The sequence below is a fragment of the Ranitomeya variabilis genome, chromosome 2 (assembly GCF_051348905.1).
Source record: "Ranitomeya variabilis isolate aRanVar5 chromosome 2, aRanVar5.hap1, whole genome shotgun sequence".
In the NCBI taxonomy this organism is placed as follows: Eukaryota; Metazoa; Chordata; class Amphibia; order Anura; family Dendrobatidae; genus Ranitomeya; species Ranitomeya variabilis.
The window spans coordinates 653,728,538-653,754,784 of NC_135233.1; the positions used below are offsets into that span (position 1 = coordinate 653,728,538).

Here is a 26,247-nt window from a genome sequence, read left to right on the forward strand (position 1 = left end):
AAATGTGCTGCCCAGTGTCAGATAGCTTGGTCTCAGTCGCAGGTCATGGGTCTTGCAACAGGATAATGACCCAAAATACACAGCTAAAAACATCCAAGAATGGCTAAGAGGAAAACATTGTATTTGAGCATCTTTGGAAAGAGCTAAAACATGCCGTCTGGAAAAGGCAACCTTCAAACACAAGACAACTGGAGCAGATTGCTCTTGAGGAGTGGGTGAAAATACCTGTCGAGAGGTGCAGAAGTCTCATTGACAGTTACAGGAATCGTGTGATTGCAGTGATTGCCTCAAAAGGTTATGCAACAAAATATTAAGTTAAGGGTACCATCATTTCTGTCCAGGCCTATTTCATGAGTTTTATTTTTTTTTTTATTCTGTGGAAGCATGGTTGAAAAGCAGTGTCTGACTTTCATTTGTTCATTGTCACAGATTTTTAATTTTTTATTACTTTTGTCAAATTGAAGTTGTTTCTGTGACTATTGTGGGTTTTTCTAAACAAGGGGTACCAACAATTTTGACCACGTGTGTATGTCTCAGAAGAGTACAGAAAGGACGGTGGCTCCATGGTAGAACTGGCAGAAGATATTATATCTACAGCCGGGTACATGTGCCGCCATACTTTATATCCTCTCTATAATGTATCATCGATAGTCTCTGTGTATAATCATCTCATTATATCTCTCCACTTACACACTCATATCCTCTGTGTCTGGTGGGTTTCCCTCCTGATCTTCCTCCTCTCTGTCCTCCTCTTCTTCCTCCTCTCTGTCCTCCTCTTCTTCCTCCTCTATGTCCTCCTCTTCTTCCTCCTCACTATTAAAGATATAAAGCATCACATACAGAAATCCAGAGATATTTCTCGTGGCGATAGGTTCATCCACAGACAGATGATTATTGTGGTCACCAGTGGGGATTTTTGATGTGACATAATATATTGCGTTCCTTTCTATACACTTACATTATAGTGTCCAGTCTAGGTGGTGAAGATACTTTTCGACTCTTTTCCTTGTTCTGAAATCTCCAGTCTCGTCATTTACCGCAAGTATACACAGCGCTAGTATGGTCAGTACGATGGGACACGTGTATAAGACATGACTATGTATCATCTACTATTTCTCCAGAAGAGGTTGAAGAGGTTGTCTTCTTGTCTTTAGCATTTTTCAGGCAAACTAAAAATTCCTTTTTACAATATCAGCAAAATCTCTGAGACTTCAGAATACTTGTGCATGATGGGGGGAAAGGGGAAATTTTTGCTCTCACAGACTTTGGTGCCCAGAACAACTGCACCTGGGGTCCTCTCATGCTACACCACTGATATGTGTAATGACCTACTATTTCTGCAGCCGGGTATAAGTGAGGCCTTGGCAGGGCCGGACTGACCATCGGGCAGTTCTGGCAAATGCCAGAAGGGCTGGTGGCAGTATTGGGCCACTCGAGTGTGCCGCTGTTGGCGCATTCCCCCTGCTGTCGGCGCATTCCCCCCGCTTTCGGCACACTCCCCCCACTGTTGGCGCTCTCCCCCCCGCTGTCGGCACAGTCCCCGCCCCGCATTCAACTATACCGGCGTCATAAACATTGGTACAGTTGAATGCAATGATGGAGGAGAGAGCGTCTGCTGAGCCAGGAGCAGCGCGGGGCACGAGAAGAGGTGAGTAGAGTGTTTTTTTTATTATATATATATATATCAATGAGTGATAACTGGATTGTGGGGCTTTTGGGGGGGCTGCATTACATTCTATGGGGCTGTGCTGCATTACATTCTATGGGGACTGTGCTGCATTACATTCTATGGGGACTGTGCTGCATTACATTCTATGGGGCTGTGCTGCATTGCATTCTATGGGGGCTGTGCTGCATTACATTCTATGGGGCTGTGCTGCATTACATTCTATGGGGCTGTGCTGCATTACATTCTATGGGGCTGTGCTGTATTACATTCTTTGGGGACTGTGCTGTATTACATTCTATGGGGGCTGGCTGCATTACATTCTATGGGGGCTGTGCTGCTTTACATTCTATGGGGCTGTGCTGTATTACATTCTATGGGGGCTGTGCTGTATTACATTCTATGGGGGCTGGCTGCATTACATTCTATGGGGGCTGTGCTGCATTACATTCTATGGGGCTGTGCTGCATTACATTCTATGGGGACTGCTGTATTACATTGTATGGGGACTGTGCTGTATTACATTCTATGGGGGCTGGATGCATTACATTCTATGGGGGCTGTGCTGCATTACATTCCATGGGGGCTGGCTGTATTACATTCTATGGGGGCTGTGCTGTATTACATTCTATAGGGGCTGTGCTGCATTACATTCTATGGGGACTGCTGTATTACATTGTATGGGGACTGTGCTGTTTTACATTCTATGGGGGCTGTGCTGCATTACATTCTATGGGGCTCTGCTGCATTACATTCTATGGGGCTGGCTGTATTACATTCTATGGGGGCTGTGCTGTATTACACTCTATGGGGGCTGTGCTGTATTACATTCTATAGGGGCTGTGCTGCATTACATTCTATGGGGGCTGTGCTGTATTACATTCTATGGGGGCTGTGCTGTATTACATTCTATGGGGGCTGTGCTGCTTTACATTTTATGGGGGCTGTGCTGTATTACATTTTATGGGGGCTGTGCTGTATTACATTCTATGGGGACTGTGCTGTATTACATTCTATGGGGACTGTGCTGTATTACATTCTATGGGGGCTGTGCTGTATTACATTTTATGGGGGCTGTGCTGTATTACGTTCTATGGGGGCTGTGCTGTATTACATTCTATGGGGGCTGTGCTGTATTAAATTCTATGGGGGCTGTGCTGCGTTACATTCTATGGGGGCTGTGCTGCGTTACATTCTATGGGGGCTGTGCTGTATTACATTCTATGGGGACTGTGATGTATTACATTCTATGGGGGCTGTGCTGTATTACATTCTATGGGGGCTGTGCTGCATTACATTCTATGGGGGCTGGCTGTATTACACTCTATGGGGGCTGTGCTGTATTACATTCTATGGGGGCCATGCTGTATTACATTCTATGGGGCTGTGCTGTATTACATTCTATGGGGGCTGTGCTGCTTTACATTTTATGGGGGCTGTGCTGTATTACATTTTATGGGGGCTGTGCTGTATTACATTCTATGGGGACTGTGCTGTATTACATTCTATGGGGACTGTGCTGCGTTACATTCTATGGGGGCTGTGCTGTATTACATTCTATGGGGACTGTGCTGTATTACATTCTATGGCGACTGTGCTGTATTACATTCTATGGGGGCTGTGCTGTATTACATTTTATGGGGGCTGTGCTGTATTACATTCTATGGGGACTGTGCTGTATTACATTCTATGGGAGCTGTGCTGCGTTACATTCTATGGGGGCTGTGCTGTATTACATTCTATGGGGACTGTGCTGTATTACATTCTATGGCGACTGTGCTGTATTACAGTCTATGGGGACTGTGCTGTAATACTGGATACAGCTGTGATTATATATTATATTGTCGTGTTACACTCCCCTCGCTTCTTGTAACCTACAAGTGTACAAAGATTTTATACAGTCACCAGGCGACAAGTGGGCCTGTGTAACTTCAAATGCCAGGCCTTGGTATATATGGTAAGTAACCATACTCTGTGAACTTATCCACATTTTTTTACGTTACACCCACAAACTTAAATATAGTTTATTGGGATTTTATGTGAACACAAAGTAGCATGGTGCTGTATATATTGCTCTCTCCATAATTACATTTCTATAACGTGTAATCTAGAATATCCATACAATTATCTCATTAAATCTCTCTACATACATGACATCTTCAGCATTCTCATCTAGTTCTTCTTCCTCATTGTAAGATGTGACATGGCATATAGTACAGACCAAAAGTTTGGACACACCTTCTCATTTAAAGATTTTTTCTGTATTTTCATGACTATGAAAATTGTAAATTCACACTGAAGGCATCAAAACGAACACATGTGGAATTATAAACTTAACAAAAAAGTGTGAAACAACTGAAAATATGTCTTATATTCTAGGTTCTTTAAAGTAGCCACCTTTTGCTTTGATGACTGCTTTGCACACTCGTGCCATTCTCTTGATGAGCTTCAAGAGGTAGTCACTGGAAATGGTCTTCCAATAATCTTGAAGGAGTTCACAGAGATGGTTAGCACTTGTTGGACCTTTTGCCTTCACTCTGCGGTCCAGCTCACCTCAAACCATCTCAATTGGGTTCAGGTCTGGTGACTGTGGAGGCCAGGTCATCTGGCGTAGCACCCCATCACTCTCCCTCTTGGTCAAATAGCCCTTGCACAGCCTGGAGGTGTGTTTGGGGTCATTGTCCTGTTGAAACATAAATGATGGTCCAACTAAACTCAAACTGGATGGAATAGCATGCCGCTGCAAGATGCTGTGGTAGCCATGCTGGTTCAGTATGCCTTCAATTTTGAATAAATCCCCAACAGTGTCACCAGTAAAGCACCTCCACAGGCATGTAGAGTCCATCTGTTCACCTTTTCTGTGTCGCACAAAGACACGGTCGTTGAAACCAAAGATCTCAAATTTGGACTCATCAGGTGAAAGCACAGATTTCCACTGGTCTAATGTCCATTCCTTGTGTTCTGTAGCCCAAACAAGTCTCTTCTGCTTGTTGCCTTTCTTTAGCAGTGGTTTCCTAGCAGCTATTTTACCATGAAGGCCTGCTGCACAAAGTCTCCTCTTAACAGTTGTTGTAGAGATGTGACTGCTGCTAGAACTCTGTGTGGTATTGACCTGGTCTCTAATCGTATTGACCTGGTCTCTAATCTGAGCTTGCTGTTAACCAGTGATTTCTGAGGCTGATGACTTGGATAAACTTATCCTCAGAAGCAGAGGTGACTCTTGGTCTTCCTTTCCCAGGGCGGTCCTCATGCGAGTCAATTTCTTTGTAGCGCTTGATGGTTTTTGCAACTGCACTTGGGGACACTTTCAAAGTTTTCCCAATTTTTCAGACTGACTGACCTTCATTTCTTAAAGGGAACCTGTCACCCCCAAAATCGATGGTGAGGTAAGCTCACCGGCATCAGGGGCTTATCTACAGCATTCTGTAATGCTGTAGATAAGCCCCCGATGTTACCTGAAAGAGGAAAAAAAGAGGTTATAATAAACTCACCTGGGCGGTCCCGCTGCTGGTCCGCGGTCAAATGGGCGTCTCAGGTCCGCTCCGGCGCCTCCCATCTTCATTCCATGACATCCTCTTCTGGTCTCCGCGCCGCGACTTCGGCGCAGGCATACTTTGTCTGCCCTGTTGAGGGCAGAGCAAAGTACTGCAGTGCGCAGGCGTCGGGCCTCTCTGACCTTACCGGCGCCTGCGCACTGCAGTACTTTGCTCTGCCCTCAACAGGGCAGACAAAGTACGCCTGCGCCAGAGTAGCGGCGCGAAGACCAGAAGAGGACGTCATGGAATGAAGATGGGAGGCGCCGGAGCGGACCTGAGACACCCATCGGAGTGGGACCGCCCCTGGGTGAGTATAATCTTCTCTTTCAGGTAACATCGGTGGCTTATCTACAGCATTACTGAATGCTCTAGATAAGCCCCTGATGCCGGTGAGCTTACCTCACCATCGATTTTGGGGGTGACAGGTTTGCTTTAAAGTAACGATGGCCACTCGTTTTTCTTTACTTAGCTGCTTTTGTCTTGCCATAATGCAAATTCTAACAGTCTATTCAGTAGGACTATCAGCTGTGTATCCACCAGACTTCTGCACAACACAACTGATGGTCCCAACCCCATTTATAAGGCAAGAAATCCCACTTATTAAACCTGACAGGGCACACCTGTGAAGTGAAAACCATTTCCGGTGACTACCTCTTGAAGCTCATCAAGAGAATGCCAAGAGTGTGCAAAGCAGTCATCAAAGCAAAAGGTGGCTACTTTGAAGAACGTAGAATATAAGACATATTTTCAGTTGTTTCACGCTTTCTTGTTAAGTATATAACTCTACATGTGTTAATTCATAGTTTAGATGCCTTCAGTGTGAATTTACAATTTTCATAGTCATGAAAATACAGAAAAATCTTTAAATGAGAAGGTGTGTCCAAACTTTTGGTCTGTACTGTATATAGATTTATACTGATATTTCTCCTGACATTGAGGTTATCCATGATGAGATGTTTATTGTGATCACTAATGGGGATGTCTGATGTAAAACTGGGGTCTAAGGGGTATCGTTTCTCCTTATGGAGAGTGACATACCATCTCTGGCTTGTCAAGGCAAGGAGGCTTATTTGCCGAACAATGCTCCTCTGGGAATTTAAATATGCAAATTGCCTCTTCTGAGAAAAAGAGGACTTAACTCTATAGCGCCACCTGTTGGAAGTAGGGATCCTACAAGTCACAATCAACCCTTTAACGAGTCGTGCAATATGACTTGGGATAAAAGCCAAATCAGTATCTCAATTCGCAGACACGACGAGGGCCAACAGCCCGAAACACCGTGTCACTGTGCATCGGTCAACTATAAAACACACTTTGAACAAGGATAAGCTGTATGGGAGAGTGATGCGAATAAAGCCGTTTCTGCAAGCACGCCACAAACAGAGTCGGCTGAGGTATGCAAAAGCACATTTGGAGAAGCCAATTTCTTTTTGGAAGAAGGTCCTGTGGACTGATGAAACCAAGATTGTGTTATTTGGTCATACAAAAAGGCGTTATGCATGGTGGCAAATAAACACAGTGCGTTGTATAGTTGACCGATGCACAGTGACACCATCTGCAGTTTGACACCTCTGCTCTAGACCACTTGCGTTTGTCACCGGAACTGCGGTGCCAGGGAAAAACTAAATACAAAATAGATTTAGATCACTGGGTACGCGCATCACCGCTCAGGTGGACACCACTAACCGCCCTAACTAGAGACAGGTAAGCGCACTGGTTGTGCACGGTGCCGCACTGGCTAATGCTCCTGATAGATGCTATTAGATTGTGCCTGGTCCTGGATGGCACTAACTGGCGCTAGACAGCTCCAACATTCGCGAGCATTCATCAACACTAGGGATGGGTATGATTCAGAGCTTTCACCAGAACAGGCATACATCCACACATACACAATAACTGATTTATATTAGCGCATGGCTGTGTGGCCTTTTGAACCTTTTATAGCGGAAGTTCTCCAGGACCTTCCTAGTGGTCCAATAGGAGCTGATACAGGACCTGAGCATGTGACCCCCGACCTCCAATGAGAGGTTGTCCCTTGGGCATGCTCAGAAGATGAAAAGTAGGACTTAGTCCCAGGAGCGCCTGCTCACCACTGATCACTACTGGTTACGATGGCTAAGCCTGGAAGGAAAGTAGTAACCAGCCGCACAGTATCAGCTTGAGCCAGATGCTGGGACCGACGTCTTTGCTAAGCTGGCTCCACTGTGGCTGGAGGAGAATGGGAGACTGCAGCGGAGATGGTTTGAGATTCCCCCTGTGCAGTGGTGGGACCTCGACACCTAACAGATACTAGCATAGTTCCAGGTGCAAGAGAGATGCTCTTTAAGTTCTCCAGCAGATGCATGGTGTCCCGGGTATAGGAGTAAAATTGGATAACCATAGGTTCAAGATAAAAATCTAGGTATTCACAGGTCTTTTTGCTAAAGCTACCAATTCCAGCTACAATGGGTCTGCCGGTAGAATTAAGCAGAGATTTGTGAACTTTTGGTAGAAGGTAAAAGGTGGTGATAACAGGTTTAGAGATGACTAAAATGTCACACACTCCTTTATTGATCGTCCTGTGAGAATGTCGAGTTCATTAATGAATCCAATTTCCTCTTGAAGGAAAACGATGGATCTGAAAGAATGACAACATATAAATTTGAATCACTTAATTGTCTCCTGGCCTCTGTCAATTATAGATCAATTGGCCATAGGACCACTTTCCCACCTTTATCAGCCTCTTTCATAGCAAAGGATTTATTTAGGCATAGGGAAGTGATGGCCCTTCACTGTTCCAAGGTTAAATAACTCAGGTGGCATCACCTTAAAGGTTGAAAATCAGGTGTGATACCTAGGGAGGGGGTAGATTGTGAGGGAAGGCTTAATGTAAAGGTTGAAGGTTAAATTCCTGCAAAACAAATTTAGATCTTTGATAAAAGTAAATTTCTCTAACGTCTGCATGGGGAAAAAGTCAGCCCCTTCTCAAGGACTGATCTCTCAACTTTAGAGAGTACATGATCCGAAAGATTTATAATGCATGGTTATCAGATTAAACAGTGGTGTCACCTACCATGCCCGTTTGCCCCTGCCTCTGTAGTGGTTGTAAAAGGGGGAGAATGATCTGTTCCTGAAACTTCTTTTGTTTACTCCATTTGAGGCCACATCGCATTTCTTAGTTTCTCGTATCCATTGATAAAAAATTACTGGAGGTCCCTTCCCCCTTTTCCAGATCTTTATTGGTCCTCAATTTAAAAAATTCTGTTCCTAATGGAAGTTATCCACTGCTTGGCTGCTAGTAAAGGCCTTAAATATGAAAGAATAATGACATGGTCCCTTCCTCACCTGACCTAAACCTTGTTGAGAACTTGTTAAATGTGAGATTTGAGGTTAAAAAACAACAGTATACCTTTCTGAACAGTGTTTGCGAGGCTGGGATTGATGCTGCCCAAACATTTGATTGTCAACAGTTATGACATTGACAGACCCAATGGATCAAAGGCTTTTAAATTTTATTGAAAAGAAAAGTGGCTATATTGGTCACCAATATTTTTTTATGGAAATGTCAGAAATGCCTTTTTGCACATTTTTAGTTATTTGGCTATTATTCTCACTTTAATGGATGAAAATAAGCAATTGAGATAAGAAAACTTACCGTACATTTTTCATTTAGTTGCATAATAATTCTGTATATTAATAGATGTCCAATAATTATACACACAGATATCTTATCCTAAGAAAGAAAAACCTAACTTTTGCTTGCTTAAATATTCATATTTGTTAACCTTTTGGACTGACTGACTGCATTTGTTCATGCGAAAATTAATTATTACAAATACAAATAGTCTAATAATTGTGCACACAAGTATATGGACACCATGAACTACAGACAGGCTTTCTTTAAATGCCCTAGAGCCTAGGTATAAAATAATGATCTAGAAAAAAATTTCCTGACTGCATGTTTTCTAGTAATAAAGAATTAACTTACTTATTAGTTCCTGTTAATTAATAATTAATCGGATGTAGGCAAATATTAACTATAATCAATCAATTATACAAAAAAGATATAAAATTCTTTTTTAGTCTAAAGTACAGAGTTGCAAATGTGCATTGAAAACTTTATAATATGATAGTTACTCTTAGAAGATAATTCACTAACCTTGTTCCTGAAAGAAAAGGTGTGGCCGATTGTGTCATAATTACATGAGACCTTGTAGCTTCCAGCATCTATAAAAGGCAAAGGCACAACCATTGAAGTGAAGTGGGACACAATGGGAACTGTCATACTACTTCCTCTTGTTGGTACTCTACTCCTATCAGGTAATGAACTGTGGCTGATTAATTTTGATCTTACTTCAATTAGATACATATACATCACTATAATGTGTAACTATTCTATTATCGAGCTATGTATGTTATATACTGTATAGGTAGATGAACCAAAGCTCATTTTTTCAGTCTTTTCTGGTACAAAGTATATTTATTTGAAATTAACATAAACTACCATAAATATTATTGCATTAATAAATGCTTGATCAGATAAATGTTGTATTGCCAGTTTGAGATAATTATGAAGAAAAATAGCATATAATTGTGTCAAGATACGTTAAAAACACATTTATTAGCTTCTGGGTGACCATGTGTTAAAAAAGTAAAAATGTATACATTTTTGCCTGTATTACAGAAAAATAAACCAATTAATAACAGGACGGGTGAGACAAACTGATCTAGATGGACCTTTCTGATCATTATATAAAAGTCATCATGCTTAAACTTAATGGGTATTCGCAATACGTATATTCCCAAAAGTTATCACCTATTAAAAGGTACTCAAGAATGAGTGGAATGGTGGTGTGCATGTGGTGTGCACCCCTCCATTAAATTAGATAATTTCAGAGTCCTGCTTTTGGAATCTGTGTTGGTCTCAAGAGTTAGACTAAAATATATCCACAAATTATAATATATACTGTCAATAAGTAATACATAATAACCTCATTTTACACAAACAAATGCTATATCCCATCTTGTTATTATTTCTTTGCTATGCTTTGCCTATTTAGCACAATCATATTATGCAGCACTTTACAGATATCATCACTGTGCCCATTGGGGTTTACAATATAAGATCCTTATGCAGAGGCGTAGCTAGGGTTTTGGTTCAGGGGGGGCGAAGCTTCTGAGTGGGCCCCTAACCAGGTAACCTTGATTACAACTGGGTGACGCACCCTAATAGTGGAGGAGAACCTCAGCAGATGACCGCGCTGTTACTGAAAATAATCACTATGTAACGACCAACATAGATATTACTGCCATATGATCAGTGGTAGATACCAGTCCTGCAGAACATGTAAGAGGTTACAGCACAGTTACAGATAATGACTTACCGCTGACGTTCTTTCTGATGAAATCATTCACTTTTCCGGTCTTTTCCATCTGGCCCAGACCAACACAACTTCTTCCACCCAGGACTCGGCTGCAGAGAATACAACAAAGACACATTTTACTTCTCATATTTTCAGCACGTCACCATCTATTCCCAACCTTCACAAACTCCTCATCCTACTGGTACCCCAATGCTACTGCCGTATGTTTCCCTATTACTGCACCTGCTGTGTGGTTCTCTGTGCCCTCTAAATTCTAAAGCAACCCACTATAATATAGTAATACAGGGTGCAAGTGCCCTAGAAAACAGTGTGCATATTTTAGTGACCAGTGTGCCCCTTTGATAGTTGCAGTAACCTGAGTATAAAAATAAGGGCCCACTTAACATTGAATGTCCCGAGTCTCCCCCCTGTACAGCTCCCCTATACACAGCATGACACTCTCGTACACATAACATGATGCCTCTGTAGTGTAATGCTCTCCCCATAGGCCTGCATAATGCAATGCACCCCCCATAGGCCAGTATAGTAAAATGTTCTCCCCATAGGCCTGTATAGTGTAATGCACTCCCCATATGCCGGTATAGTGTAATACACCCCCATAGGCCTGTATAGTGTAATGATCTCCCCATAGGCCTGTATAGTATAATTCTATCCCAATAGGTCTGTTAAGTATTATGCACTTCCATAGGTAGCCTGTATATTATAATTCACCCCCATAGGCAGCCTGTACAGTATAATGCACCCCCATTAGGCAACCAGTACAGTATAATGCATCCCCATTAGGAAACCAGTACAGTATAATGCACCCCCATTAGGCAGCCAGTACAGTATAAATTACCCTCATTAGGCAGCCAGTAGAGTATAATGCACCATTAGGCAGCCAGTATAATATAATGCACCCCCATTAGGCAGCCAGTATAATATAATGCACCCCCATTAGGCAGCCAGTATAATATAATGCACCAATAGGCAGCCCGTACAGTATAAATTACCCCCATTAAGCAGCCATTATAATATAATGCACCCCCATTAGGCAGCCAGTATAATATAATGCACCATTAGGCAGTCTGTATAGTAAAATGCACCATTAGGCAGCCAGTATAATATATAATGCACCCCATTAGGCAGCCAGTATAGTATAATGCACCCCATTAGGCAGCCAGTATAGTATAATGCACCATTAGACAGCCAGTAAATAGTGTTGAGCATTCCGATACCACAAGTATCGGGTATCGGCCGATACTTGCGGGTATCGGAATTCCGATACCGAGATCCTATACTTTTGTGGTATCGGGTATCGGTATCGAAACAACATTAATGTGTAAAATAAAGAATTAAAATAAAAAATATTGCTATACTCACCTCTCCAACGCAGCCTGGACCTCACCGAGGGAACCGGCAGCGTTGTTTGCTTAAAATGCGCGCTTTTACTTCCTTCCGTGACGTCACGGCTTGTGATTGGTCGCGTGCCGCCCATGTGACCATGACGCGACCAATCACAGCAAGCCGTGACGTAATTTCAGGTCCTGATGCCTATTTCTGCATTCAGGACCTGAAATTACGTCACGGCTTGCTGTGATTGGTCGCGTCGTGGTCACATGGGCGGCACGCAACCAATCACAAGCCGTGACGTAATTTTAAAAATGCGCGCGTCTCCTGCCTCCCGTGACATCATGGTTTGTGATTGGTCGCGTCGCCCATGTGACCGCGACGCGACCAATCACAAGCCGGAACGTAATTTTAAAATCATGAATGCCTAGAATTAGGCATTGAGGACCTGAAAATTACATCACGGCTTGCTGTGATTGGTCGCGTAGCGGCCACATGGGCGGCACGCGACCAATCACAAGCCGTGACGTCACGGAAGGAAGTAAAAGCGCGCATTTTAAGCAAACAACGCTGCCGGTTCCCTCGGTGAGGTCCAGGCTGCGTCGAAGAGGTGAGTACAGCAATATTTTTTATTTTAATTCTTTATTTTACACATTAATATGGATCCCAGGGCCTGAAGGAGAGTTTCCTCTCCTTCAGACCCTGGGAACCATCAGGGATACCGTCCGATACTTGAGTCCCATTGACTTGTATTGGTATCGGGTATCGGTATCGGATTAGATCCGGTATACTGCCGATTTGCCGGTATACTTTCCGATACCGATACTTTCAAGTATCGGACGGTATCGCTCAACACTACCAGTAAAATATAATGCACCGTTAGGCAACCAGTACAGTATAATGCATCATTAGGCAGCCAGTAAAATATAATGCACCCCATTAGGCAGCCAGTATAATATAATGCACAATTAGGCAGTCTGTATAGTATAATGCACCATTAGGCAGCCAGTATATTACACGATGCAATACGATACACTTTATTGATCCCGGGGGAAATTACGGCATTACAGCAGCAATACAAACAACAGTACATAAAATATTAGGACACAAATCTTACACAAGTTTACCAACATTACATATCAAATAAATGTGGGTAGTACAGGAATATAAGTCACTTAATTGACATTAATAGACCTGCAATCAGCCATTGTTGTCTATCACTCTAAGAAAATTATTATACATCCCCATAGCAGTAGGTACAAACGATTTCCTGAATTTCTCCTTCTTGCACCTTAGTAAGATTAGACGGCTGCTGATTGTGCTTTTCTGCTTCAAGAACAGCTTGTATAGTGGGTGTGTATTATTGATCATTATATCTCTACACTTCTTCTGAATCCTATCCTCCAATACCTCCTCAAAAGAGTCCAGATGGAGGCCAATAGCCGCACTTGCCTTCTTGATAAGTTTGTTGAGCTTATTAGCGTCAGATACTTGCACACTACTGTCCCAGCATATGATAGCAAAAAAAATGGTGCTTGCCACAACGGACTGATAGAACATTTCCAGCATTTTACTACACACATTGAACGACCTGAGCTTCCGAAGAAAGAACAGTCTGCTCATTCCCTTCTTGTAAACCTTTTCTGTATGACACCTCCAATCGAGTTTACTGTCAAGGTGAACCCCCAATTATTTGTAGCTCTCAACAATCTCAACCTCCAGGCCAGCAATATTGATCGGTAAGTAATCCTCCTTTTTCCTTCTATACCTCACCACCAACTCCTTGGTTTTCTTTACATTTAATTCTAGACAGTTAGTCCAGCACCAATCCACAAAGTCAGAAACCACCCTTCTATATTCCTCCTCCCCCCGGCCCCCCACAATGCCCCTACAATCACTAAGTCATCTGAGAATTTTTGGAGGTGACAAAAATCTGATTTACACTGAAAGTCAGCTGTATACAATGTGAAGAGGAAGGGTGACAGCACTGTACCCTGAGGGGCTCCAACACTGCTCCGTACGCTGCCAGATACCACCTCCCCCATCCTTACAAACTGCGGCCTGTCTGTTAGGTAGTCGCTTATCCAGTTCACCATCCCCTCATCTACCACCATATCAGTCAGCTCATTACCTATTAAGAGCGGCTGTAAGGTATTGAAAGCACTTGAGAAGTCACAGAACATGGCACGCACTGCAGTTCCATCATTGTCCAAGAATGAATGTACTGTATGTAGCAGAGACACTACTGCATCATCCACCCCCAATCTCTGCTGGTACACAAACTGTAGGGGTCAGGAAAAGCCCTCACCCTCGGACACAAGTAGGCGAGCATTATTCTCTCCAATGACTTCATAGCATGTAATGTTAAGGCCACTGGATGATAGTCTTGTAGGGAAGTTGGAAAAGTGGTCTTCCACAGTTCTGGTACACCCTGTGATTGAAGGCTCCAGTTAAACAGGTGCTGGAAGACAGTACACAGTTGGTTTGCACATGCTCTGATGACACGTAGGCTGAGGCCATCAGGCCCAGCTGCTTTGCCAATGACTAGTTTACTAAACTGTTTTCTCACGTCACTTTGGGAGACAGTGAAAACAGACAGTTTATAATAATATAATGCACCATTAGGCAGCTAGTATAATATAATGCACCATTAGGCAGTCTGTATAGTATAATGCACCATTAGGCAGGCAGTATAATATAATGCACCCCATTAGGCAGCCAGTATAATATAATGCACCCCGATAAAAAAAAAATCCAATACTCACCTCTCTTCCTCGTTGTTGTTCCCATGCTGCTCCAAGTGCCCGCTCATCTCCTGACATCATCGAAACCCCCTCTCAGTGTCGGCATCAGACGCTGACAGGGGGATGATGGGAGAGGGAGCGTAACGCTTCCTCTCTCATCATTGCGGTCCAATGTATCGGCATCCAGCTGATACAGCTGACCTTGCGATGATGAGTGGGGGCCCACTGCTGGCACAGGGCCCCCGGATGCTCAGGGGCCCCATAGCCACCGGGCGGCACGGAGATCGATTCCCCCTGCTCTGCTGCAGAATGTAAGCGTATCGGCGCACTCTGCACGCCGATACAGTTACATAGCATAGCTCCGGGTGGGCCCCCCTCAGTGCACTGGGCCCGGGGCACCCGCACCCTCTGCCCCCCAATAGCTACGCTACTGCTTATGTCTTTAGAGTACTATTTTTTTGTAACTTTTGCATTTTGGTAGCAATTACAGTAGTTCTTTTTCAACATAACTCAATGCTGCCCTGTTTTGCTAGATGAGAAATATATATATCACCACAAGTGATACAATATATTTATTATATAGATTGTTGTGACTGATGGTATGATATTTATCTATATTATTTTAAATTTTTGGATGCATATGTAACCCCTTCAGCCCCAAACCTGTTTTCACCTCCCTGACCAGGCCAAATTTTACAATACTGACCAGTGTCACTTTATATGGTAATAACTCTGGAACGCTTTAACGTGTCCCAGTGATTCTAAGATTGTTTTTTGTGACACATAGTACTTTATGTTATTGGCAAATGTAGGCTGATTTTTTTATGCATTTATTTGTGAAAATATTGGAATTTTGACAAAAAAGGAAGAAAATTTCGCAATTTCCATTTTTTGTATCTTTAACTCCTTAACGACCGCTGATATGTCTTTTAACGGCGACTGTTGTGAATTCTGCTCTTGGGCTCCCTCCGGTGGTTGTAAGTGGTAGCGCTGCTGTCTCTGAATCGCAGCATTTATCAGGTGTGTTCACTTTTTGCAAATCTGACTGGGCTATTTAGTCTTGCTTCACCCTTTAGTCAGTGCCAGTTGTCCATTGTTGCTGGAGGATTCACATCTCTGCCTGGTCTCTCCTGCTTTGCAGTTCTTTTCAACAAAGATAAGTTCTGGCCTTGATTTTTTGCTGTCCACATGCTGTGGCCTTATTGTTCAGTTCTTTTCCATGTTTTTGTCTTGTCCAGCTTGGTCTGTATAAGGATTTGTTTAGCCAAGCTGGTATCTCTGGAGATGCAGATATACCCTCCATATCTTTAGTTAGCTGTGGAGTTTTTGTATTTTCTGTGGTGGATATTTTCTAGTGTTTTAATACTGACCGCATAGTACTCTGTCCTATCCTTTCTATTTAGCTAGAAGTGGCCTCCTTTGCTAAATTCTGATTTCAGTCTGTGTATGTTTTTTCCCTCTCCTCTCACAGTCAATACTTGTGGGGGGCTGTCTATCCTTTGGGAATTTTCTCTGAGGCAAGATAGTTTTCCCTTTTCTATCTCTAGGGGTAATTAGTCCTCCGGCTGTGTCGAGATGTCTAGGGAGCGCTAGGTACATTCCATGGCTACTTCTAGTTGCGGTGTTAAGTTCAGGGTCTGCGGTCAGTACAGGTACCACCTTCTCCAGGGTACGTCTCATGCTGCTCTTAGGCCACCAGATCATAACAGGTGACAGTTAAGGGTACTTAAACCACAGTGCCGCTTTTTAATGGCACTCAAATTTAAGTGTATAGCACTCCCCAGAGTCAGAATTTCTCCAGGCCCCTGGCTACCAGGGGTAGCTGATACCCTAGAGAACATGATTCAGGTTGGTTTTTACCGACCCCGGTGGTGAGATCGCCATTATTAATGGTATAAAGATGACCGCAAAAAAAAGTTTGATTTCCCATTTAATTTCTCTCCTCTGATGTGATCGCACATCAGAAGAGAGAGAAATAGGGTCCCCCGGTCCCTCAATCCCCCGCGATACCTCTGGTGTCCCTGCATCCCCCCAGGAAATCACCCAGGCCGCCAGGGTCTTCTTCCAGGAGAAAATGGTGGGCACATGTGCAGTGCACAAACTGAGATCTGCCAGCCAGCACCCGGAAACCACAGTGATCAAAATAAACAAAAAAAGTAAATAAAACCCCCTTTTATCACCCCTTTAGTTAGATAAAAATAATGAAATAAAAAATATATATGTATTTCCATTTTTCCATTAAGGTTAGAGTTGGGCTAAAGTGAAAGTGAGTTGGGCTAAAGTGAGTTGGAGTAAAGTTAGGGTTAGGGTTGGGCTAAAGTGAGTTGGGCAAAAGTTAGGGTTGGACTAAAGTGAGTTGGGCTAAAGTTAGGGTTAGGGTTGAGTTAAAGCGAGTTGGGCTAAAGTTAGGGTTAGGGTTGGGCTAAAGTGAGTTGGGCTGAATTTAGGGCTAGGGCTAGAGTTAGGATTAGGATTGGGGTTATTGTTAGGGTTGTGTTTATGGTTGGGATTATGGTTAGTGTTGAGATTAGGGTTAGGGTTGTGTTGGGGTTAGGTTTGTGTTTAGGGTTATGGTTAGGGTTGGGATTAGGGTTAGGGGTGTGTTGGGGTTAGGTTTGTGGCTAGGGTTTTGGTTAGGGCTAGGTTTAGGGCTAGGGTTAGGTTTAGGCTTAGGGATGTGGCTCGGGTCGGGATTAGGGTTAGGGGTGTGTTAGGGTTAGGGTTGGGATTAGGGTTAGTGGTAGTGATGGGCGAGCACTAAAATCCTCAGGTGTTCATTGATCGGTTGGAGCAAATTGGAATACTCTGGTGCTCGACCCGAGCAACAAGCAAATTGTAAGTCTATGGGAAACTCGACAATTTTTCCGGTGGCGGCAGTCTGCAGAGGGACTAGAAATTGCGGAAATCTATGGGAACAGTGCTCAAATGACATGGGGAAGACCCCTGGGAGCATTTCTGACTCCCAGGTCACTGCTGTGAACAATGTTGTCAGATTCTTACGCCACTTTTACAGACTCACAATAAAGCATGCAAAAACAAAACCAAAATGGATTTTCCTGGGAAATATGTTAAGGAACATCCTTTCCAGGGTAATGACTTGTATATAAGGCAAAATAAATAACCAAAAATACTCCTCCACACCTTGGGCTATGTTCACACGTAGCGTTTTTGATGCGCTTTTGAACTTTAGCATTGCTTTCAAGCAAGACAAATGCATTCACTGGGAAATGTAATTTTAACATTTTACAACCTTATCAGGCCATGAGGTGTGTGACACATCATCAGACACATCCTGTCTCATTTATGAAGGAGGGACTCTGAAAGTCACAAAGCCTATTTTTATAAGGCCATCAGGTTACCTTTACTATTCTTCAAGGGCCAACAGTCGGCCCTCACTATTCTTATAGAGCCATCAGCCGGCTATGTTCTGTTGTTCCCATTATTTAACCCTAGAACGCGTACCTGGGGCCTCGCAGGCCTGCTAGGTTACTTGTTTTCTATTATCTGTAAAACTACATTAGTTAGAATTTTGAAACTCAAGGTAATCCTCAGGTATATTGTTGTTAGTAATATCCAGTTGTTCATATATTTTTATGTTATAGGCATCTCGTATAGCATTAGCAACGCTTTTTTTGTGACTACCCCAGATTCACGTACCTGGGGCCTTTGAGGCCTGCTTTGGTTTACATGTAGTCCTCAGTCTTTTTGTCTGTACTGTTGTTGGGGAAGAACTTATGACTCAGTCTTTATGACTATTGGTCGATGGCTGTTGCTGGGAAGAGTGTGGATTCTGCCTGACACGGTAATGTGATCCTGGAAGGGAGTTTCCCCTCACAAAGTAACGTGATTATGATGTCAGTACAGGTCCTTTAGTCCTAAATCCTAGTTGCTGGAGAGACTTTGGAGGAAGAAGTCAGCTTTCTTTGGTCTGTAACAAAGAACCTTTCTGAGCTCCAAAACCAGAGGCTTCTACTGCACTTACAAGAAAGTGATCTGATGAAGGTAAGAGTAGGGGGGCTGTACTTTACCCTAAGCACACAAACACTAACAAAGTCTTAGCACACACAGCGTATAGTGCACAAGCCTGATTGTAATCTTTATTATTTACTTTTCATTTTAGTTTACTCACATCTAAGATTACAATGGCACAGTCTACATCAAGGGGATTGACTGTCCAAGAAATTGATGCGATTATTTTCAATAGTGATGAAGACAGTGACATTTCTTTGTCGGATGAAGAGTATATTCCACCAGCTAAAGTATCCATCATAAAAAATTGTACTGAGTGAATATATTGGGCGTGCCCGTTTAGTTACATTTTTGTTGTTTTATGTACATAATTTTTTTTGGGAATTATACACATCTTAGGCTATGTTCCAAGTAGCGCTGGGGTTCACCAGAATGGGATCCATAATGGATCTGACCTCCTGGTAACTCCAGCTAAGGCTGATGGAATGCCGGGATTCCACCAGCCTTAGCTGAGGTCACCAGGAGGTCAGATCCATTATGGATCCCCTCCTGGTGGACATCAGCGCTAGTGGGAATGCATCCTTACTTTGCAAATTTAAAATAAACTTTGAAAAGTATTTTTATTTGAGTTATTCCATGTTATTTGCACACAGGCCTAGAAGGCCCCAGGTACGTGAATATGGGGTAGTCACAAAAAAAGCGTTGCTATACGAAATGCCTAAAACATAAAAATATACGAACAACTGGAAATTACTAACAACTATATAGCTGAGGAATACCTAGAGTTTCAAAATTGTAACTAAAGTAGTTTTACAGAAAATAATAAAAAAGTAACCTGACAGGCCTGCGAGGCCCCAGGTACGCGCTCTACCAGCCTTAGCCGGGGTCACCAGGAGGTCAGATCCATTACGAAATCCCATCAAGGCGGACCCCAGAGCTAGTGGGAATGCATGCTTACTTTCAAATAACTTTGAAAAAAATTTTTTTTTGAGTTATTCCATGTTATTTGAAAACAGGCCTCAAAGGCCCTAGGTACGTAATAGTGTAGATTTCTATGGTCACGCATTCTAGGGTTAACAGTGGGTCTCCTATCATGTTATTGTGTATGCAGTGAGTGGCAGGGTTGCCCAAAATTTGAATGCACCCCAATACCCCTTTGAAGAGACTTACAGGAGGGCCTCATGAAAACAATGTTCCCATTATTATGAAGTGGGTCTCCAATACTGTTTGACTAGGCAGTGAATGCAAGGGCTGACAAAAATTTGGAGGCACTCCAATGCCCCTAGGAAGAGACGTAAAGGAGGGCCTCATGAAAAAATGTTCCCATTATTAGTAAGTGGGTCTCCCATAGTGTTTGCCTATGCAGTGAATGCAAGGAATGCTAAAAATTTGGAGGCACTCCAATGCCACTTGGAAGAGACGTGGAGGAGAGCCTCATAAAAAAATTGTTCATATTACAAAGGAGCTGGTCTCCTATACTTGTAATGCCCATGCACTAAGTGTATGGGCTGACAAACATTTACCACTGGGGGTTACATAGGAACATTCTGTATAACAATTGTTTTACGGGCATCATAAACAAAACAACCTTTAAAAAAAATGATGTGGGTGTTGCATCATGAACTACGGTCACCCTGCTGATGTGGTGGAGAATGAGGATGAGGAAAAGGAGGAGGACAACAGCAAATAGCCACAATCAGGAAGCGTATACCCATGTGTGGTTGTGAAAAGGTGCACGGGAATAGACCTCCCAAAAAAAGACACTGGGTTTGAGTTTATGTTGCGCTGCTATCATTCGATGGTGTTGAGAAGTCTGGCCCAATTCAGCCCTTGTTCATTTTTATAAGAGTCAGCCTCTCAGCATTTTCAGTTGACAGGCGGAAGCAGTTATCAGTTATAATTCCACCAGCGGCACTAAAAACCCACTCTGGCAAAACGTTAGGTGCAGGGCAGGCCAGGACCTTCAAGGCGTAGAGAGCCAGTTCATGCCACGTGTCCTGCTTGGATACCCAATAATTATAAGGCACAGAGGAATCACGGAAGATGTTGGTACGGTCAGCAAGGTACTCCCTCAGCTTCTTCCCAAACTTTGCACTCCTTGTGAGAGTACCCCGCGCCTCAGAGCCTGTGTGATTGGAGGGTCTGAGAAAACTCTCCCAGAACTTTGCCAGTGTTCCCTTGCCTCTGCTGGATTGGAGTTGTGTCTCTCTCGCCTGTTATCCTTGGTTGTCCAACGAACTGTGACCTCTGCCGCCAGCGTTTTCAGATGGGAATTTTTTTAATAATTCCGCAACAAGGGTCTTCTGGTCCTGCCACATTTTAGTAGACCTGTCCGCTTCAGGAAAAAGAGATAGAAAGTTCTCCTTGTAGCATGGGTCTAGAAGTGTCTCCACCCAGTAATGACTGTCACCCAACATTTTGAGAACGTGAGGGTCACGTGAAAGGCAGCGTAACATGAAAGCAGCCATGCGTGCCAGACTGCTAAAAGGCAATACTTCTGTGTCCTCACCAAGAGAAGGACTGACCATGCTCTCCTCCTCCTCCTCCTTGTCCTCAGGCCATCCATGCTGAACAGACGGTATGACAGTTGTGCAGGTAGTACCATCTAAAGCGCATGAAACTAGCTCATGTTCTTCCTCCTCTTTCTCTTCCTTATTGTCACCCAGTCCATGTTGGGATGAGATGAGGATGGGCTGTGTGTAATTACCCTGTATGATTCCTTGCTCCTTCTCATCTTGCTCCACCTGCAATGCATCCTCTTTGATTTGTGAGCAGAGAGCATTTCAGAACACAGAGAAGTAGGATGGTGGAGCTAATTATGGCATCATTGCCGCTCACCATCCTGGTGGAGTCTTCAAAGTTTTGGAGGATGGTAAATATGTCTGACAACCATGTCCACTCCTGAACTCTTATGTGTAGAGTCTGAACTGAATACCGACGACCTTGTTGATGCTGGTATTCAGCAAATCCCCTCTTCTGCTCCAAAATCCTTCCCAATATCTGCAGTGTAGAGTTCCAACGCGTGGGGATATCACACACCAGTCAGTGAGCCGGAAGCTGCAAACACTGCTAAAGCACAGCAAGGGCGGCAGAAGCTGTAGCTGACTTTCCAAAATGGGCACACAGGTGGTGCACTTTGACAAGCAGGTCCAGCAGCTCTAGAAAGGTTTTGAGAAAACTTTGAACCACGAGGTAAAGCACATAGGCCAGGCATGGCACGTGTGTGAGGTTCCAGCCATTGTCACACATGACCATGCCTTGCTGTAAGTTCAGTGGTGTCAACCACAGATCTGCCTGCTATCTCAGAGCTGTCCACAACTTTTCAGCATTGTTTGGTTTGTCACCTAAGCATATTAGCTTCAGCACAGCCTGTTGCTGCTTGGCTGAGGCAGTGCTGCAGTGCTTTCAGATTGTGACTCATGTGGTAATTTTGGAGATGGAGGCTGAAGAGTAGGAAGAGTCGCAGGAGCTTTATGGGGGCAACCCTGACTGACCTATGGCTCGCAATCCTCAAAGACAGGAGGATGTGTTCCATCCCAAGGTCTGACTGGGTCCCGGCTTCCACTATGTTAACCCAGTGTGCCATCAGCAAGATGTACCGTCGCTGCCCACAAGCACTTGTCCATGTGTCCGAAGTTAGGTGGACTTTCCCATTAACTGCATTGTTGAGGGCACAGCTAATATTGTGGGACACATGCTTGTGTAATGCGGGGTCGGCACACTGGGAGAAATAGTGGAAGCTGGGGACGGAGTACCGAGTGATGGCTGACGCCATCATGTTGCAGAAAGCTTCCATCTCCAAAAGCCTAAAAGGCAACATTTCGAGTGCAAGCAATCGTGAAATGTGGGAATTTAGTAGTGTGGCCTGTGGGGTGTTGGTTCCGTATTTGCGCTTGCATTCCAAGGACTGGGGTATGGACAACTGAATGCTGCGATGGGACAAAGACATGGACGTGCTTGGTGATGGTACTAGCTGAGTGTGTGCAACAGCAGATTCAGGACAGGAGGCATCTTCGCATGCACCATGGACTGGGGATTGGCTTACACGCACAACAGCGGAAGAGCAGTGGTGTCACCTGCAGACACTGTTCCTGTACCCTGGGGTTCAGCCCACAAAGTCGGGTGCTTTGCAGCCATGTGCCTGATCATGCTGGTGGTGGTCAGGTTGCTAGTTTTGCTACCCCTGCTGATGCGTGCCTGGCAGGTGGAGCAAATGGTCTGTTTGGGGTTATCGGCTGAGTCTTTAACCCCTTCATGACCCAGCCTATTTTGGCCTTAATGACCTTGCCGTTTTTTGAAATTCTGACCAGTGTCCCTTTATGAGGTAATAACTCAGGAACGCTTCAACGGATCCTAGCGATTCTGAGATTGTTTTTTCGTGACATATTGGGCTTCATGATAGTGGTAAATTTAGGTCGATAATTTCTGAGTTTATTTGTGAAAAAAAAGGAAATTTGGCAAAAAATTTGAAAATTTCGCAATTTTCACATTTTGAATTTTTATTCTGTTAAACCAGAGAGTTATGTGACACAAAATAGTTAATAAATAACGTTTCCCACATGTCTACTTTACATCAGCACAATTTTGGAAACAATTTTTTTTTTTGCTAGGAAGTTATAAGGGTTAAAATTTGACCAGTGATTTCTCATTTTTACAACAAAATTTACAAAACCATTTTTTTTAGGGACCACCTCACATTTGAAGTCATTTTGAGGGTTCTATATGGCTGAAAATACCCAAAAGTGACACCATTCTAAAAACAGCACCCCTCAAGGTGCTCAAAACCACATTCAAGAAGTTTATTAACCCTTCAGGTGTTTCACAGCAGCAGAAGCAACATGGAAGTAAAAAATGAACATTTAACTTTTTAGTCACAAAAATGATCTTTTAGCAACAATTTTTTTATTTTCCCAGCGGTAAAAGGAGAAACTGGACCACGGACGTTGTTGTCCAATTTGTCCTGAGTACGCTGATACCTCATATGTGGGGGTAAACCACTGTTTGGGCGCACGGCAGGGCTCGGAAGGGAAGGAGCGCCATTTGACTTTTTGAATGAAAAATTGGCTCCAATCTTTAGCGGACACCATGTCACGTTTGGAGAGCCCCCGTGTGCCTAAACATTGGAGCTCCCCCACAAGTGACCCCATTTTGGAAACTAGACCCCCCAAGGAACTTATCTAGAAGCATAGTGAGCACTTTAAACCCCCAGGTGCTTCACAAATTGATCCGTAAAAATGAAAAAGTACTTTTTTTTCACAACAAAATTATTTTAGCCTCAATTTTTTCATTTTCCCATGGGCAACAGGATAAAATGGATCCTAAATTTTGTTGGGCAATTTCTCCTGAGTACACCAATACCTCACATGTGGGGGTAAACCACTGTTTGGGCACATGGTAAGGCTCGGAAGGGAAGGAGCGCCATTTGACTTTTTGAATGAAAAATTATCTCCATCGTTAGCGGACACCATGTCGCGTTTGGAAAGCCCCTGTGTGCCTAAACATTGGAGCTCCTCCACAAGTGACCCCATTTTGGAAACTAGACCCCCCAAGGAACTCATCTAGAGGCATAGTGAGCACTTTAAACCCCCAGGTGCTTCACAAATTGATCCGCAAAAATGAAAAAGTACTTTTTTTTCACACAAAATTTCTTTTAGCCTCAATTCTTTCATTTTCACATGGGCAACAGGATAAAATGGATCCTAAAATTTGTTGGGCAATTTCTCCTGAGTATGCCGATACCTCATATGTGGGGGTAAACCACTGTTTGGGTGCACGGCAAGGCTCGGAAGGGGAGGCGTGCCATTTGACTTTTTGAATGGAAAATTAGCTCCAATCGTTAGCGGACACCATGTCGCGTTTGGAGAGCCCCTGTGTGCCTAAACATTGGAGCTCCCCTACAAGTGACCCCATTTTGGAAACTAGACCCCCCAAGGAACTTATCTAGATGCATAGTGTGCACTTATAACCCCCAGGTGCTTCACAGACGTTTATAACGCAGAGCCGTGAAAATAAAAAAATAATTTTTCTTTCCTCAAAAATGATTTTTAGCCCAGAATTTTTTATTTTCCCAAGGGTAATAGGAGAAATTGGATCCCAAATGTTGTTGTCCAGTTTGTCCTGAGTACGATGATACCCCATATGTGGGGGTAAACCACTGTTTGGGCGCACGGCAGGGCTCGGAAGGGAAGGCACGCCATTTGGCTTTTTGAATGGAAAATTAGCTCCAATCATTAGCGGACACCATGTCGCGTTTGGCGAGCCCCTGTGTGCCTAAACATTGGAGCTCCCGCACAAGTGACCCCATTTTGGAAACTAGACCTCCCAAGGAACTAATCTAGATGTGTGGTGAGCACTTTGAACCCCCAAGTGCTTCACAGAAGTTTATAACGCAGAGCCGTGAAAATAATAAATGTGTTTCCTTTCCTCAAAAATATTTTTTTAGCCCAGAATTTTTTATTTTTGCAAGAGTAACAGGAGAAATTGGACCCCAAAAGTTGTTGTCCAGTTTCTCCTGAGTACGCTGATACCCCATATGTGGGGGTAAACCACTGTTTTGGCACACGTCGGGGTTCGGAAGGGAAGTAGTGACGTTTTGAAATGCAGACTTTGATGGAATGCTCTGCGGGCATCAGGTTGCGTTTGCAGAGCCCCTGATGTGCCTAAACAGTAGGAACTCCCCACAAGTGACTCCATTTTGGAAACTAGACCCCCAAGGGAACTTATCTAGATGTGTGGTGAGCACTTTGAACCCCCAAGTGCTTCACAGAAGTTTATAACGCAGAGCCGTGAAAATAATAAATGTGTTTCCTTTCCTCAAAAATATTTTTTTAGCCCAGAATTTTTTATTTTTGCAAGAGTAACAGGAGAAATTGGACCCCAAAAGTTGTTGTCCAGTTTCTCCTGAGTACGCTGATACCCCATATGTGGGGGTAAACCACTGTTTGGGCGCACGTCGGGGCTTGGAAGGGCGGGAGCACCATTTGACTTTTTGAACGCAAGATTGGCTGGAATCAATGGTGGCGCCATGTTGCGTTTGGAGACCCCTGATGTGCCTAAACAGTGGAAACCCCTCAATTCTAACTTCAACACTAACCCCAACACACCCCTAATCCTAATCCCAACTGTAGCCATAACCCTAATCACAACCCTAACCCCAACACACCCCTAACCACAACCCTAACCGCAACACACCCGTAACCCTAATTCCAACCCTAATCCTAACCCTAATCCCAACCGTAACCCTAATCCCAACCCTAACCACAACTGTAACCCCAACACACCCCTAACCCTATCCGTAACCCTAACCACAAGCCTAATCTTAACCCTATTTCAAACCCTAGCCCTAATTCCAACCCTAACTCTAATTCCAACCCTAACCCTAAGGCTATGTGCCCACGTTGCGGATTCGTGTGAGATTTTTCCGCACGATTTTTGAAAAATCTGCAGGTAAAAGGCACTGCGTTTTACCTGCGGATTTACAGCAGATTTCCAGTGTTTTTTTGTGCGGATTTCACCTGCGGATTCCTATTGAGGAACAGGTGTAAAATGCTGCGGAATCCGCACAAAGAATTGACATGCTGCGGAAAATACAACGCAGCGTTTCTGCACGGAATTTTCCGCACCATGGGCACAGCGGATTT

General features: G+C 43.7%; 1 protein-coding gene across 1 annotated transcript in view; it reads left to right on the forward strand.

Moving 5' to 3' along the window:
• Window positions 1-9,437: 9,437 nt before the first annotated feature.
• LOC143807533 (scavenger receptor cysteine-rich domain-containing protein DMBT1-like) overlaps window positions 9,438-26,247 on the forward strand; it is a 430,549-nt gene continuing 413,739 nt past the window's right edge. The window contains exon 1 of the mRNA XM_077289172.1: window positions 9,438-9,501. Coding sequence (XP_077145287.1) covers window positions 9,453-9,501 — 49 coding nt within the window. The 5' untranslated portion in view covers window positions 9,438-9,452. The remainder of the gene's footprint in view (window positions 9,502-26,247) is intronic.